Source organism: Semicossyphus pulcher, unplaced genomic scaffold (genome assembly GCF_022749685.1).
Source record: "Semicossyphus pulcher isolate SPU_LCO1_2020_fin unplaced genomic scaffold, fSemPul1.0.p SCAF_10, whole genome shotgun sequence".
In the NCBI taxonomy this organism is placed as follows: domain Eukaryota; kingdom Metazoa; phylum Chordata; class Actinopteri; order Labriformes; family Labridae; genus Semicossyphus; species Semicossyphus pulcher.
Window position 1 is genome coordinate 11,243,516 of NW_027211604.1, and position 15,695 is coordinate 11,259,210.

Sequence of the window (15,695 nt, forward strand, 5' to 3'; positions counted from 1 at the left end):
AATGTCACTTAAATGTATAAATCACATCCCCATTTTGTAATTAAGAGTTGCTAATCTGCTTTCATCAGGACTGTGTGAATGTGGTTTGATCAGGTTTCATTGAACACAACCTGGAAAACTACTAACCGTCTATATAGTCATCCAATTTTGATTCAATTTGATGTTGTTAAATTTTGATATGTATAATTACATGGAATCACCTTTTTTCAACAAGTCCCACCCACTTAAAATAAGTGAGAAGCACACAGGCAACACAAAAAAAATCCATCATATTAAAATCACCTCCACTGTTTTAACCAGAGCTCACAGAGTCAATGAGGCCTTTGAAGTAGGTCTAACACAACGACACGTCTAAAACCACACTGCCTTTTACTGTGCCAAGAACAAAGACTGACCCGGAGCACAGAGGTTAATGACTATGATTATTTATTATAAGTTAATGACAACTTCCTGTTTCATCTGCAAGGAAAACACTGTTGTTCTTTACCAAACAATCTCAAGCATTGAGCTTTCGTTTGTTGCAAATCCAGCATCTGTTATAGTCCGCCATTGTGTGATCACCATCACGCGTTCTTGGTTCAGCCCGTCGTCTGCGCCTCGCAGCATTAAATCCTTGAAAGTAGATTAGAGCCGTTATCTCGGGTTCCGGCTCCATCAAGACTAATGGAAGCACAACCCACAGGAGCAAGAGCAGCATCTTTTCTGGCAACTAGTGCTCTCTGCATTGATTCAGCATCCAGACTCACGCTGGTGTTAAGAGGTTTCAGTGGTCTCTGAATATACCAGTTTATAATGCACCTGCCTCTCGGTGTCTTGCTCTCGGATTAGCAATGACTGATGGACAGCGTGTTTGGTTACAGCACATCTCAGGATGACATTGGTGTCTACCATCGACAGCACAGCCACAATGCCTTTGTATTGGGTGCTTTGTGTGGCCTTAACTAAAGTTTACCTGCTGTTTGTCCACTTCAAAGACAAAAGAGAAATATGATATTAACAATAATTGGCTATTTTGTCTGTAAATGAGCAGACTGTTCTCCTGCGACTGCTGCATGTCTCCGACTACTTGAGGAACATCAGGGTACATGCTACCTGCTCATCCTCAAGACGCCAGTGGTCTTCCCCAGCAGTCTCTGCGCTGTCAGGGCTGATGGACAATTCTTAAAGGCACTGCGTTTTACCACTGCACAGCCCCAAACACACAGTGCCCGGACTTCACTTTATATTTCTTATATCTTCTGTTAAGTCGATGAGCAAGAACCTGAATCCAAATTTCCTGCATACTCTTGACCCAGTAGCCGGGGTCACTTTGCCTGTGTAAGTTCAGGGTTTTAATTCATGTCATGCAAAGAGTTATGTAAATAAACACCACACTGATATTAACAGAAACTTACACACAAACACCCACACACTCTCTCTTCTAGAGTTTTCTGTGTGCGAGCGGCGAGGCCAGGTTCCTAGTTGGAGGAAATCTGATCCCGGAGGGTGGGGCTGCCCTGTGGATCACTGCTCACTCTCTCATCTATGAGTGCCTGTCATTCTTCTCATACTCACTCTGGTCCAGCACAGCGTGGATTGTCAGGGCTTTTCGAACACCTCAACATAGCCCGTCAGCTGTGAGAGGAGGCATGAGAGGCTCGTGGCTCCCTCCGCCACTTGAGGTAGCGCCTATATTTACCGAGCATGCCTGAATTAAAACTTCAAACAGTAACTGATGAAGAGCGGGAAGCAGATGTAGAAGTAGGCAACGCTAGAGAACGACTTGTGAACTATTTAATGACATGTGAGGAGGATAGTCTCGGGAAAAGCGAGCTGGCAGATGCAACTCAATATCAAACCACTTGTGAGGAGGGATCCAAGTTGCCTTCTTTCTGTTGGGACTCTTCCACCGGGGGAATCCGAGAAATGAAAACCATCTCAGGGCACTGGTGCGGTGTCATCGCAGCTCCACCACTGCAGAAACATGCCAATTTCCTTTTTCAACACAAATGACGGATGAGAAGGAACAGCAGGGGTTTTTTTCCTCCTTTTTGTTTCATCTCAGTCGTTCACAGAAGAAGCTCGGGGACAACATTTTTCTCCTCATCATTTGCTTAAGAAAATTTAACCTTTATCTAAAGGTGTGTTGATGGTTTTGTTTTTCTGTTGTGGAGACAAAAGGTAAGTCAAAGGAGAAATCTCGGCTTTGTGAAGTTCCTGCATACACACAATTAAATTAGTCATTGTTGTTGTGAATTATGTGATCATCATTAGATAGAGCAGTCTGGTATAAAGTCATGCATGAACCTGACAGAACTGTATATTTTGTGTCCCTATTCGTATTTTTTTTGCTGTTAAATTTCTGTATTGATCCGGCTCAGGCTCTGTATAACAAGGCTGTACGACCCGAGTTATAAACCAGGCTAAATTAACTCAAACACACACTCACTCAAGAACCTATTAGTGAGCTGAGGCCCAGATAGTTCGTCCCTGCAGACACAACGGCCTTGTTTCAACAAATTACTTTACAATCTTTTGGGGACAGAAAACCCTTGTTTTTTTAATTAATTAATTTAGATCTTGTAGTAAGTTACAGGTACAGGTTGAGTCCAGTCTAAAATGCTGTAACCTTTATGACAATGGTTGTTGCCTTTTAGAGGATAACAGAGGTATTAAACCATTTTAGGTGGTAGAGTAGTTGCTGTCAACTCTCTGTTCCCATGTGCTCTTTTACAAACTTTGCCCTGGGAGTAGATTTACACCAGGTTTCATGTGTGCTGTCCTTTGCGTGCATCTTAGATATGAAACAGTTAAGGGAAAGCTCAGTGAGAAACGGTTACATGTTCATATATGTGTGTGATTGCGGGCTTGCTGCAAACAGTGAGTGTGTGTTTAGATACTTGTCGCAAGCACACACGAAATCTTTATGTTGTGATGATTGTTATTGGTTGTTTTATTTCCTGAATGACAGCTTGTAAACCTCACAGTCATCTTTAGCCAGCCAGAATGAAATGGGAGAAGTTAAAGCCTCCAGAGCCAGATGATCCTATGTGTTGCTGTGAGTGTGATATCGACCCGTGCGGATGTTGCTGTGACTGTGAAGATCTGGATGAAGCCTTTAACAGGTATGAATGGCCTGAGGAGAAGAGTCAGACCGACAGACGGAGAGTACCACAAGAACATACTTTTGTAAAGCACTGGAAAGTAAAAGTAACCTACAGTGGTGTGCTTGGCTGGAAAGTTAAACCCAGAAACAAGGAGCCTGTGTGGTTGGGGGCTGGATTACAAACTGGGCAAAGCCAACAAATGCTTCAGATCCCCAAACCCTTGGTTGGTGTCAGCGCTCCATGTTACAATACATTTTTGATAGTTTGATTAATCACATATTTGTTGGCAACACAAAAGCACATCATAAACAAACAAGAAAAGACAGCACACAGGTCATTGTTTTCCCTGGGCCTCCTAAAGGTTAAAGTCGGCCCTTCTTATATGAAAACCTTTCCCTAGTAATAATACAACCTAATATGTTCCTTATTGTCCCATTAAATCATCACTGCAAATCTTGAATTCATGTAAATCTTGGATTTGAAAAGCAGAGAACAAATATCTACCTTTTGTATGTAAAAGCAGCATCACTGATTTTAGATTTATCATTTGAATGCCGCTAATGTATAGAAAATATAATTACTGATTCCCACTGCTCTCTGCAGGTGGCTGAAGGACAGACCACCTAAAAGTGGATGTCAGTCTCCAGTTCTTGCCGCCCTGATCGACAGGCTGGAGATCTCCATGGTCCCGGCTCTGGTGCTGCTTCCTCTCCTGCTGCGGGTAGCAGCGCTGCACTACCTGCTGGGTATCACCACCCTCACAGCTCTGCCCGGCCTGGTGCTGTGGTACTACTACGCCACGCACCGCAAGAAGAGGCGCACCCTCTTCTTCCTCACTCTCGCACTCTACTCTCTGTTCTACATGTATTACCTCTTCATCACAGAGATTTTACCACGAGGGGACGTCGGCCAGCTGCAGGTGTGCACTGTGACCTCTGGGGTGATCCTCACCATCGTGTCTCTTATTCACACCAAAAGAGGACCGAGATTTGTGACCGCTTCCCTGCATGAAGCACACAGTCAAAGTCAGGAGGCTAATAAGGACTTCACAAACCTTAATGGATGCATCCAATCAGCCGCGTCCACCACAGAGAAACAAGCAGAGTTACAGACAACAAAAGAGGCCATGACAGCAAAGTGGAGCAGGTGTCCTGTGTGCAAAGTAATGCGACCTCCGCGGGCCGGACACTGTCGGACCTGCGGATCGTGTGTCCAGCGTCTGGACCACCACTGTATCTGGTGGGTTGGACATGTAATGAATATATTCCTTGTGTGGCTTGTAAGTAAGTTCACTTTACCCACTAAGTCCGTTTTACTGTTGTGTGATGTGCATTCACAACAGTTAATGAAAATGAATATACAGTTGGTATAAGGTGCCTGCAGAGGATCTATGGTCTGACCTCCACAGTAAACCATTAGCTTCGACACTCAGTTATTTTAGTACCACTTCTAATAACAGGTTTAAACCTGCTGTTGGTGTCTAACGATCTTATGTTTTCTGGGCCTGACTGTAAAAAAAGTGACTAAAAAGGATCATTCAAACATAATTTTCCCGTCTTATGGATGTTTAGTTACGCCATTCAACAAGTGAGTTTTTTAAAATCTGCTGCTGAGATTTCTGGCAACTAGAGTTGTGACGTTGGCGAACAATCCAATTCTTTTGAACGGCTCTTTGGTGTGAACGACGGGAACCGAGTCGTAGGTGACAGCTGTTTCTTTTTTAGTTGTTTTATAGTTTATGCCGTATTACCACAGGCAGCTTTTTTTCAACTGCAACTCCGCTATGCTAGGTCACGTGCAGCGGAATCATGTCATCACACCATAGTGCCGACGGTGAGCGACGTTATAACACTCTGCCAAGTTTGTTGTTCTTTTGTTGACATCTCTGTAGTCATATGGAGTTGTATCATAAATTATTGGCAAATCAATGATGTTGATTAATTGTTCCTACATTATTCTGATGTTTCCTTTTAAATTTTTAAAGTGCAGAATTTTACATATGCGTGTGTGTTGACACGGGAGAATAGAGAGTCCGACCACTCTCTCACCTTGTATCTTTCGAACGGCTCTCAGAAAGGAACAGAGCTATAAGATCCAGCTCCCTTCAAAGAGCCGTAATTCCCAACACTACTGGCAACACGCTAAAAATTGACTAGAAATTAGTTTAGCGTCTGATGCTGTAAGCATTAAAAACTGAAGTGCAAAAACTTCAAAACTTTGAAATTATTTTTTTCCAAATATGTGGGGGAGAAAAATTAATAAACGTATTCAAGAGTTTATTAATATTTAATTTATAATTAATTTAAAATATATATTATAATTGTGTTGCTGCTTTAATGTGGTCTGATTGTTGTGTGTGTCTGCATGTGTTGAAGCAGGATAAACAGCTGTGTTGGACAGGCTAACCATCGCAGCTTCCTGCTGACCCTGTGTGTGTTCGTGCTGACCTCTCTGTACGGGATCAGCTTGGTGCTTCGCAGCCTTTGTCCTCGGCAGTATCTCATGACGGCTCTCCTCTACTGCCCCGCCGTCTACAGCCAGTCCAGGTACCACACTCCTTTGTACGACAAACTACGGTAATTAAAAGAGAAGATTAGAAGTCGAGCCATATTTCGCATTGCTGTAATTTTATATTTCTTCTTTCTTTTTGTTTACAGCACAGCGCTTTGCTTCACCTGTGCGTGGTACAGCAGCATCGTCACAGCTGGACTGCTTTACTTGTTGTTGGTTCAAGTTCTGAATATCAGCTTCAATGTGACGGAGCGAGAGTCTCAGCTGGCTCTCAGGAACAAAACGGGCCAGAGCCGCCTGTGGGGACTCGTCATCGACACGGGAGAGTATTCACGTGGCTTTTGTCAGAACTGGGTTGAGTTCCTCACCATGGCAGATGCCTCAGTTTCTCCTCGCTCCAGCCTCACTGACTTGGTCTAGTTTCACTTTGTACTCTGTAGTAGAACCATGCAAACAGAGTGCATGTGTGAGGGATTACATATCAGGTATTTCTAAGGATAAATCAGCTGACTTCCAAAGCTTACATTCCAGCCTTTTAATATGATACATTAAAAACAGCTTAAACTCTGGAATAAGTTATCGAGCTTCTGACCTTGACTGCTTGAAAAAAATAAATGTGCAAAATTAATTTGTGGTTGGAATTTGTCACACAAATGTCTGTCCAAGTTAATAGCCTACTGGTGTGAAGCTGATTGCCATGTTTATGTACACACATTCAGAAATCTAACATAATTTATGCTGTCTGACTCACTGAATTTAAATATTTTTGACTGCATGTCAATTAAAAAATAAGATAAAAAGACTTGAAATGAATAAGGTGCGACTCTGTGGGGTTCATGTAAAAGAACAGTCATGCTTTTAGCTCTTTAAGGTGCGGCCATTACGGTCACCACACACCAAGAAAACAAACCTGCAGGATGCATGATAAATGGAACAACTTGCTTTAAGGTGGTGCGAGACTTGTGTAACTTACTTACTTGGTAACTGTAGGCCTTTACCATGCAAGTGGAATTGTTTAAAGTGGTGGCATCCTTAATGTTACAAAAACCTACATATATCGTTAACAGAACATTAGAACATGAATGTGCACTTTGTTACACCCTGAACAAATACACACAAATTAAATTGATTTTTTTTAAAAGACTACGACATGAAGTTCTTCAGTTTGAAACCTTATCCTGTAATAGAGATGAGTGGTACCGTCTCCTATTTAGCCCTCAAATACTTGGTGTCAGGCGCACAGTTATAAAAGGTCATACATTTTTGGTCAAAGCTTAAAGCCTTAACCCATTTATTTTCGATGTAAGCTAGCATGGCATACAAATGTATTGTGACATCTGCAATTAATAGAAGCCTACCTCTATCTTCACATTCTATTAAAAGTAAGCAAGTTAATGACTGACTGTTAGCAAACCATAGGGGTAGCATTATTTCTATAAGTCTAAAAGACTGTTATGACAGCACTGGAAAGTGTTTTATAAATTGGTCACTTAGCTGTACTTCCACCATTGTACTTCGTCGGACCCAGCTCTGCCTCTCCTATGAACTAAATAGCAGGTTAGCAACACGCATAGAGTTAGCATGTGTGCAGGATTTATTCCAAGCCAGCTTCACTGAACATAGAGTGTGTGTTATGTGACTTTGACTTTGTTTTTTTATGATTCAATGTTGCACACATAAACATAGAGATGGATACACACACATACAGTCAGCTAAAACAAGGGACATCAAAAAAAATACATTGTTAAAATGAACTTAAAACCTCTATACAAGAAGGTGTAGAAATAGCTGTATATTGTAAGTGCAATGGGCCTCTTTCACAGCAGATATTTTTGCATCCAACAAGAGGAAACGCACAGGTGTTTATAGCAGCATTAATGATGGCTGTATTCCATTTAGCTGCTTCATTTTCATGGTCCTGGTTGTGTGCACGCTGACTCCCTGTCATGGCTTTCTCAGACACCTGAATAGAGTTGGAATAGAACAGAACTTTGTTAAAGTTATTGTTAACACCTGTGCTTTCCCTCCTGTTGGATGTAAAAATGTCCGCTATACAATAGCAATTGTATATTGCATGTAACATCAAGCATTATACCATTATAACATGCAAAGTTGAGCATGTTAGAAAGAAAATATATAGCCTTGTTACAGTTGTTCGCACTTTTGTGAAAGGTTTGAGCTGGCTGAGGTCGACATACTTGGAGAAATCCCAGGGATATGCTGGCAAGATTAAATATCTCATCCTTGCACTAATAAAACCTATTTTTAGACCGTTTATTCAGCATTACATACGACAAAGCTGACAGACAGAGCACTTCATCTGACCTGTGAGTCAGAGGTGGGAGTGCAGTCAAGTCAAGTCAAGTCAAGCTTATTTATTTAGTTATTTATAAAGCACCTTAAAAACAAGCTCAGTCGACCAAAGTGCTGTACAGTTATTAAAATACAATACAAATACAATGTAATCATACATAAATATAATAATAAAATAAAAATAAAAATAGAAATAGAAGCCAAGAATTCTCGCTTAGCTGTGATTAAACGCCAAGGAGAAAAGATGGGTTTTCAGTAATGTTTTAAAGTGCTCAACAGACTGTGCAGCTCTAACCTGGAAAGGTAGGCTGTTCCACAGCTTTGGGGCCGCCACTGAGAAGGCTCTGTCCCCACGACTAGAGAGTCTGGACCGAGGTACTGCCAGGAGCAGCTGGATTGATGACCTAAGTGCTCTGGAAGTACTGTGAGGCTGTACGAGCTCTGATAAATAAGACGGTGCCAGACCATTTAAACACTTAAAAACAATTAATAAAACCTTGAACTGGATCCTAAAATTAACGGGCAACCAGTGCAAAGATGCAAGGATGGGACCGATGTGATCACGCCGTTTCTTTCCAGTCAGCAGGCGGGCCGCTGCATTTTGGACTACCTGTAGACGGCGCAATGCTGGTTGGTCGAGACCAACAAACAAAGAGTTACAGTAGTCTAAGCGTGATGTAACAAAGGTGTGAATAACTTTCTCGAAGTCATTTCTTGGGAGATAAGGCTTTACTTTTGCTAAGAGTCTTAGCTGGAAGAAGCTCGTTTTGACAATAGAGCTTATCTGCTTATCAAACCTAAAGTCACTGTCCAAAATAACATCAAGGTTCCTTGCAAAAGGGTGACAGTGAGACTTAAGGGTGCCAATGGCGCTATCATAGCCATCCAATAGATTTTTTTGGCCGAATAAAATAATCTCCGTTTTATTTTTGTCCATGGAGAGAAAGTTTACTTCCATCCAAGATCGAATATCATTGAGGCAGTCTAATAAGACCTGCACAGAGGTTTGCTCATTAGTTTTTAAAGGCAGATAGATTTGTACATCGTCTGCAAAGCAATGAAATGAAACATTATGCTTTCTAAATATGGATCCCAATGGCAACATATATATCGAGAAGAGGTAAAGGCAGTCATTGCGTCCCGGAGCAGCTTCGGTCATCTTTACTCGTACAACTGATGCGAGCTTGTTTTCCCGTCTTTATTTAATATTTTTCTCTCCAGTGCTCTGTGCTATTGATTTTTTAATCTAATGGTTTTTGCCCATCACTGTCTCAGAGTGCCAGCGGGCTCCTTTTACACTGTCCAGACCTACAAGTTTTTAAAAAGGCAAGGACTGTTTACGGAGATTATTTACATTTAGCTTTAGGCCACAATCTTTACCACTGTATTAATGCATAACATTTATTAAACATCAGTAAATCTATTTATTCTTCTGTAAACGTGGTGAACTAAACAGTGTATACACTCTCCTGGAAGCACCAGACACCAGTTTTTGCTCCATACACTTTCCATTATAACGTCACATAATGCACTTGTAGGGTGGATCCATCAATCAAGCTGTTTAAATCAATACATTTCCTCCATCTAAATCACTCGATCATCTGATATATTTGGCATCTCCACCGGCCTCTTACTTCAGTGCAGGTGCTGTGGTGTCGGTCCTCTGGTGCCACCCTGAGGCCAGTCTGTGTATTTCTCCAACACGGTGCAGATGTTTATGTGAAATCTGCATTTTCCCTTTAACTAATGTTAGTGTCAGGTGTTTGTGCCAAGCATGGGCTATCATACTCTGTCAACAGTTGTTTTATCTTAAATTACTGTCCCATGACCTTTTGAGTTTTGACAGGATACTGGATACAGCTTAATATCATTAGGGCTGTTTCATTTACAAAACAATGTTCCTATTGTGGTCTGTTACATTCAATTCCTGTTAAATAGTCATCGTCCGGTGGCTCCTGTTGTTTTTGCTGAGCCTTGCTGCTGAAGATAAGGCCCAAGTGCAAACTTCTCTCGTATTGGCTCCGTAAGCTGTCTCTAGCTCCACCTTAAGGACAATATGTCAACATTAATACATCTCAAGACAGAAGCATAGTCTGACCATTAACATCCCACAACTCTTATCCATGTTCCTGCACTGTCACCCTGTAGCCAAACAACTAGAATCTAGTCACTTCAACATTTCATTGCTTTACTTCAATTTCCAAATGCCGTCACACGCAGAATACACCACTCTGCCTGAATACAATCACAAACTTATCATTTGCAACCCTTGGCCGTATAGACTGGAGAACCTGTCTTGGTATAAAATGTGATGCTTGAGGAAAATATGAGACTAAATAATTGCACATATTACACAATTTTACCCCCTGGGTGAGTGCACCGTATATGTACAGTGTCTGTGTATGCATGCCTGCCTTGAAGCTCTATATGTTAAGACATCTGTCCTGTGTGCCAGAGACAGACACTGCTCTGGGCAATGAGCTGTTAACTAAATATTCAGTCTCTGAAATGATTAACAGCATTAATTATACTCAAAGCTATTACATTTGAAGTTTCAGTTATCCACAAGATGACAGGAAAAGAGGGGAAATCCATAAAGCCCTTTTGTGGGGGTGCCAAGTCAAAGTTAAACATTCAAGAGCTATGCTACATTCAAATTAAAAGATTCATACTGGAATTCCAATTACTAAGACGGGGAAACTGTTCGCGACAAATCTTTAGACAGCTGATTGTACAAAAGGCCGACAAGTAACCACTCATGGCAATTAAAGTGAAATAAATATTCAATTCTAGCTGTAACTGAGCCACTTTAGTTCGTACAGAAGGGGCTCCATTGTACGACAGTATCTGGTTTCTCCTCTGAGGGAACAATCACATGTAACAGCTCCTTAAGATACACAGTGGGAATACAAAATCAGCAGTTGCATTACAGTAATAATAATAATAATGTTTGAAGGCTCCCAAGTGGGAATAACTGGAGATTTCTCTTTCTTCAAACAGGACGTGAAGTCTTTTTCTCTCCACCACAACTATTTTTTTTTCTAGTTTGTTGCACGAACCCTTTAATAAATCAATCTACTGTGTAAATATGTAGATTACAACAGCTGCGGTTCTTTGTGTGACTTAATTTTTCAACAACAAAATACTTTTCTGACACATTACTTTAAAAACGTCTTATCTCAGGGCAAAAGGCAAACCTGTTTAAACTGGCAAGGTATGTATGTCTGAGGACTCTCTGTACTGCAGCATGTGTCTGCCTGCACCTGACTGCATTAATTCGTCTCATCATCAGTGGCACAGGTGTCCTTTCTGCTAACAGTCTCTGGAGTGGTTGTCTAGTTTGGTATTCTGGTTGATACTTTTGTTTAGTGTAAATTCCTTCTCTAATTTTACAAGTTTATTTAGGGAGCAGAGGGTTTTCATTTTGTTCATCTTTCTCACTTTCAGTTTCCAGGAGTCATCCACCGTATTAAATGCCTTTTTGTCTTTTTTAGGAATTGTGATGGTGTATTTCTTGAGACATCTTTGCTAGCCTGTTTGTGTGCAGATGGATTTGCTTATTTCCTCTGCAGAGAAGGGCATTTTGGATGGTTTGTGTGGCTGGAGGGACTATTGATTAGTGGCTATGATCCTTGAGCGTAATATTCAATATGTTTGGCATAAACCTCAAAGATAACTGATTTAAACTTAAGGTGGGTTATGCAATTATGATTAAATTTAGCTAATATTGAACCTCAGTGGCCCAAAAAAGATAGTTTGCTTTATTGTCTTTTCTGAAACTCAGCAGCCTAAGTTCATGGAAGCACTGAGAAGGAAATGACTGCTCAAACAACTAACTTATAACAATTAGCTTATGTGGCGGAATCTGGATGTATGGGGATCTTAGTACCTTAGTTAAATATTAGATTAACCAAAATGTGTATAGTATAGTGTCTTTAATCTAACTTACTTACTATACTCAGTGACAAACGTACCTTTTACCTTTTGACTGACAGTAGAGGGTAGATTAGCCTGACTGTAGGATGATCTGGGTTGATGTTTCAGATGTTGCGTTTATTTTTTTCTTCTCAAATCATCATCTCAGGCACTGAAAATAATAAAGAGGTGCAAAATTAAAATCAATACTAATAGCTTTTCACATACTGATTAAATGCAGTTCAAGGTGATCGATAACGATTGTGAGTTTAATATAACTTGAATTTCTTGAATGATAGTCCCTGCAGTTCAAATGGCCAGTGGGCAAAGCAGTTATAAGTGAGTCAACTTAAAGCTAAATAAACTGCGCCACCATTCACATTAAAAATCATTCCATAGGACTTGTCACAAGAACAATCAAATTTCGGTGCAACTCTCATTAGATACCGTCGCATGCTAATAATAAAAAATTGAACAGAAAAAAATCCATCCAAGTGAATGGAAAACTCATACCTACCGTACCTGTGATAAAGGCAATTGGGCTAATTTACATAGCGTACCTTATTCCGCTCACCAAGGGTGTTAACCAAGGATTAAAAGATAATTTTCTTTTAGTTTCATCCCAGGATACTTCGGCATTTCTTCAAACCTTCCTTATAGCCCACGTTTATCCTTGTGAACGCTAATGACGCGATTTGCGGCAGGTGGTGAATTGACTTATTAAGAACAGGGTTTCCAAGACATCGCTGCAGGGGCCTTCTTTTAGATAACTGCGCAGAGTTTAGGTGTCCGAATTCAAACTGATGACATAAGTAACTAGGATACAACTGCTTTTACCTGTCAAACAGCAACAGGAGATACTTTGGCCTAGCTATCTTGTAGCTTGCTTATCTTGTAGAATGGCTACTTAGCATCAGCACTACCCATTAGCAGCAATAGCATTAGCCCTCTATGTATTGTAGACTATTAGATAACAATAGCTCAAGGTGAGGTACATATTTTGACATATGGGGAAATAGTAATTTGGTTAAATATTTAAAGTTTAACAACAAACAACATGGATAGGTCTGTTCAGTAGCTAATCTGTTGTTTTTTTCTGTAAGAATTTTTTTGTCCATTATGGCTTCACAGAGTGTTTTAAAGTATGTTTATGACCTTGTAAAAAGCAGTTAATGAAACAATCTCACCTCAGGGTCAATGAAGCAGCTGTCCTGATGATTATGAGCTATACATGATCTTAATCAATAGATGAAGTAAACAATACTGAATGTTTCCATACATTCATCCAGTTGATTTTTTAGGTCCAGATATAGCCTACTAGCTACATATTAGTATTATTGATTCTGCTGATAAAGAAACACCAAGTTTTCAAGGTCAATTTTCAAATGAACCTTAACCTTAAAGATGTGGCTGTGAGCTGCAAGCTGCCTGCGTTCATTAAAAGCAACCATTATTGTGTCATTCATTTTCTTTCCTGTAATTTTTTAGACAGACAACCCACACGCAAAGAATTTTCATTCACCACGAGCCGATGCATGCATTAGGAATCCAATCTGCAGGGGCATTTGTGTTGTCTGTGTTTTACTGTCACAACTGCTGACGGATGAGTTTGATTCTGTGGTCTCTGCCACAGAAAGCACTGGAGGGCACCCACTGCTTTGTTTACCAGCTTTGGTAACTGTGTTTTTTGCAGCTCATGCTTGCAAATAGATTACTGCGGAATGAAAATGACACAATACTGTATAATATATGCCCATTTGATAGTGAGGTTATGTAGTTTCTTGGCATGTTTCACCTCTGGCACACTTTATTGCATTCTGTCCTGGCAGAGCTAAAAGCAGAGCTTGTGGCTGTGAAACTCTACGTGTGTTTATCTGAAGCCTCACTTGTTTGAACCCATCCCAGCTCCAGGGTTTGAATGGGTGTATTTGTGTGTGAGCTCCCTCTCCTCTATATAAAGGGTTTTCAGGCAGAACTTCAACAACAGACCTCTGGATCTTTATCACCACTCTTCTCCATTATCTGGATCCTTTCTGCTGTAGCTATGACTTTACTGCTGACGCTGCTAGGAGCTGTGCTCTGCACCATGACTGTTTCCTCTGAAGTCCTACCCCAGGCAGACTTCAACGTACAGGGGGTAAGACACAAAGCTTGGTCAAACCACCGAATTTAAATTTTAGTCACAAAATTGTTTTATTGACTGGATGCCTGTCTGGATTTCTGTTAATTCCTCCTTACAACTGAGTGAGCTGCAAAAAAGAGAGGATTTTGCAGGCTGTTTCAGGACATGTGACATCATTTATAAATTGTCATGGGATATTTGTCAATATGGGGTATTTCCTGTCAAGCAAAACATTACTAAAATGGTTTATTCTTGCATATTTTGCAAAATGCATTTGGGTATAAGAGCCTCAGTAGATGTTTCCTGTTGTGTCCAGGATTAAGGGGGAAGGAGGCACAGTTTAGTAGTTCTGATACCTGCTCAAATTGTTCTTCTCCACTGTGTTTACCTTGTGCGTGTCCACAGATGGCAGGGAAGTGGTACCTGGTCGGATTTGCCACAAATGCCGAATGGTTTGTCAGCCACAAAAACAGCATGAAGATAGGTACAGCCATGTTCACCCCAACTGCAGATGGGGACCTGGACATTTCACACGCCAGTCTCAAGTGAGTGTAGAGGATGGAGAAGGAGACATTACATCAGTTGAAGAATTGTTAATCGTGTTTCAATGTGTTTGCAGTGCTGATGGCTCTTGCTGGAGGCTGAACAACCTGGCCAAGAAGGCTGATATGCCGGGGAAGTTCACATACTCAAGTGAGCAAAAGTGGACACACACTTACACATAAGATTTTAGACAAAGAGGAATGTATGCAACATTTACAAGACATATTTTACCCTCCTCACTTCCTCAGGCTGGGGGAATCAGAACGACATGCGCATGGTTGAGGTGAAATATGACGAGTACGCCCTGACTCACACCATGAAGAGCAAGGCGGGGGAAAGCACCGCTGTCAACAAACTCTACAGTAATGTCATTAATAAACATGATGCTTCACTTTGAATCTGTGGTATATTTATGCGTATTATAACAGATTTATCTTGTGTGGTTTGCAGGCCGTGGAATCGACGTCAACCCTGTTCTGCTGGAGAAGTTCAGGCAGTTCTCGTTGGAGACCGGCATCCTGCCTGAAAATATTGCTATCCTTCCCAAAAATGGTACTTTTCATATCAACAGAGATGTTTTATGTACAAACAGCTTTTGATTCAGAGTGATTAGATGCACTAAAAACCTTATTCTTCTCTTTTTTCCTTCTTTAGCGGAGTGCCCAGCTGCTTAGTTTTCTTTCTGGCATCTTTCGTCACAGCTGTCTGAAGACCTTCATTTTTGTTGTGAATATTCTTTATCTATCAAGGTCACTTTTAGTAGTTTATCTACTTTGCTCTTTCAGCTGTTTTAACAATAGCTTCAAATGCCACTAAACATGATGTAAAGCCTGGTTTCAATTTACAGTATTTTGGTTTTATCTACCTTCAACATCTCATCTGGTGTGAGACTTATAAAAATCTGCTTTCAACAATGTGTCTCTGATTTGTTTTTCCCCCAACACACTTGTGTAAGTTCAGTACTGGTTTAAGACAGTGCGGCAAAGTCAAAGGTTTGCTATGGACCTCTTGACCTCTAGTAGTAACACTGGAGCTGTTCATGAGTGGGTCTCCATTTAATTTGTGTTCAATACACATTTCAGCCAATTGTTTCATACTTTTTCACTCATCTACAGAGGGTTGTGATGCGCTAAGAAATGCAGCGATACGCAAATAAAGGCAGGAAAGAAGAAGAACGTCATAATTAATACTGAAAAAACTGCAGG

The 15,695-nt window shown here is 40.8% G+C and overlaps 2 protein-coding genes across 2 annotated transcripts; both read left to right on the top strand.

The window, feature by feature from the left end:
• Positions 1 to 2,985: 2,985 nt before the first annotated feature.
• On the top strand, positions 2,986 to 6,210 carry zdhhc23a (zinc finger DHHC-type palmitoyltransferase 23a). The gene is made up of 4 exons (XM_069676982.1): positions 2,986 to 3,104; positions 3,690 to 4,325; positions 5,465 to 5,632; positions 5,744 to 6,210. The coding sequence occupies exons 1-4, from the start codon at positions 2,986 to 2,988 to the stop codon at positions 6,015 to 6,017; spliced, it is 1,197 nt and encodes a 398-aa protein (XP_069533083.1). The 3' UTR covers positions 6,018 to 6,210.
• A 5,850-nt stretch (positions 6,211 to 12,060) lies between these two features.
• Positions 12,061 to 15,164, top strand: LOC138600392 (lipocalin-like). The gene is made up of 7 exons (XM_069671797.1): positions 12,061 to 12,088; positions 13,868 to 13,962; positions 14,353 to 14,492; positions 14,567 to 14,640; positions 14,739 to 14,852; positions 14,941 to 15,042; positions 15,145 to 15,164. The coding sequence occupies exons 1-7, from the start codon at positions 12,061 to 12,063 to the stop codon at positions 15,162 to 15,164; spliced, it is 573 nt and encodes a 190-aa protein (XP_069527898.1).
• The last annotated feature ends 531 nt before the right edge of the window (positions 15,165 to 15,695 follow it).

What these genes read in the sequence shown, in the direction of transcription:
- zdhhc23a (XM_069676982.1), top strand. Translation starts at nt 2,986, where the DNA reads ATGAAATGGGAGAAGTTAAAGCCTCCAGAGCCAGATGATCCTATGTGT. An exon ending in CTGGATGAAGCCTTTAACAG is followed by an intron (nt 3,105 to 3,689) that starts GTATGAATGGCC and finishes TGCTCTCTGCAG; the next exon opens with GTGGCTGAAGGACAGACCAC. An exon ending in CTGGACCACCACTGTATCTG is followed by an intron (nt 4,326 to 5,464) that starts GTGGGTTGGACA and finishes GTGTTGAAGCAG; the next exon opens with GATAAACAGCTGTGTTGGAC.
- LOC138600392 (XM_069671797.1), top strand. Translation starts at nt 12,061, where the DNA reads ATGCAGTTCAAGGTGATCGATAACGATT. An exon ending in CAGACTTCAACGTACAGGGG is followed by an intron (nt 13,963 to 14,352) that starts GTAAGACACAAA and finishes GCGTGTCCACAG; the next exon opens with ATGGCAGGGAAGTGGTACCT. An exon ending in ATTTCACACGCCAGTCTCAA is followed by an intron (nt 14,493 to 14,566) that starts GTGAGTGTAGAG and finishes ATGTGTTTGCAG; the next exon opens with TGCTGATGGCTCTTGCTGGA.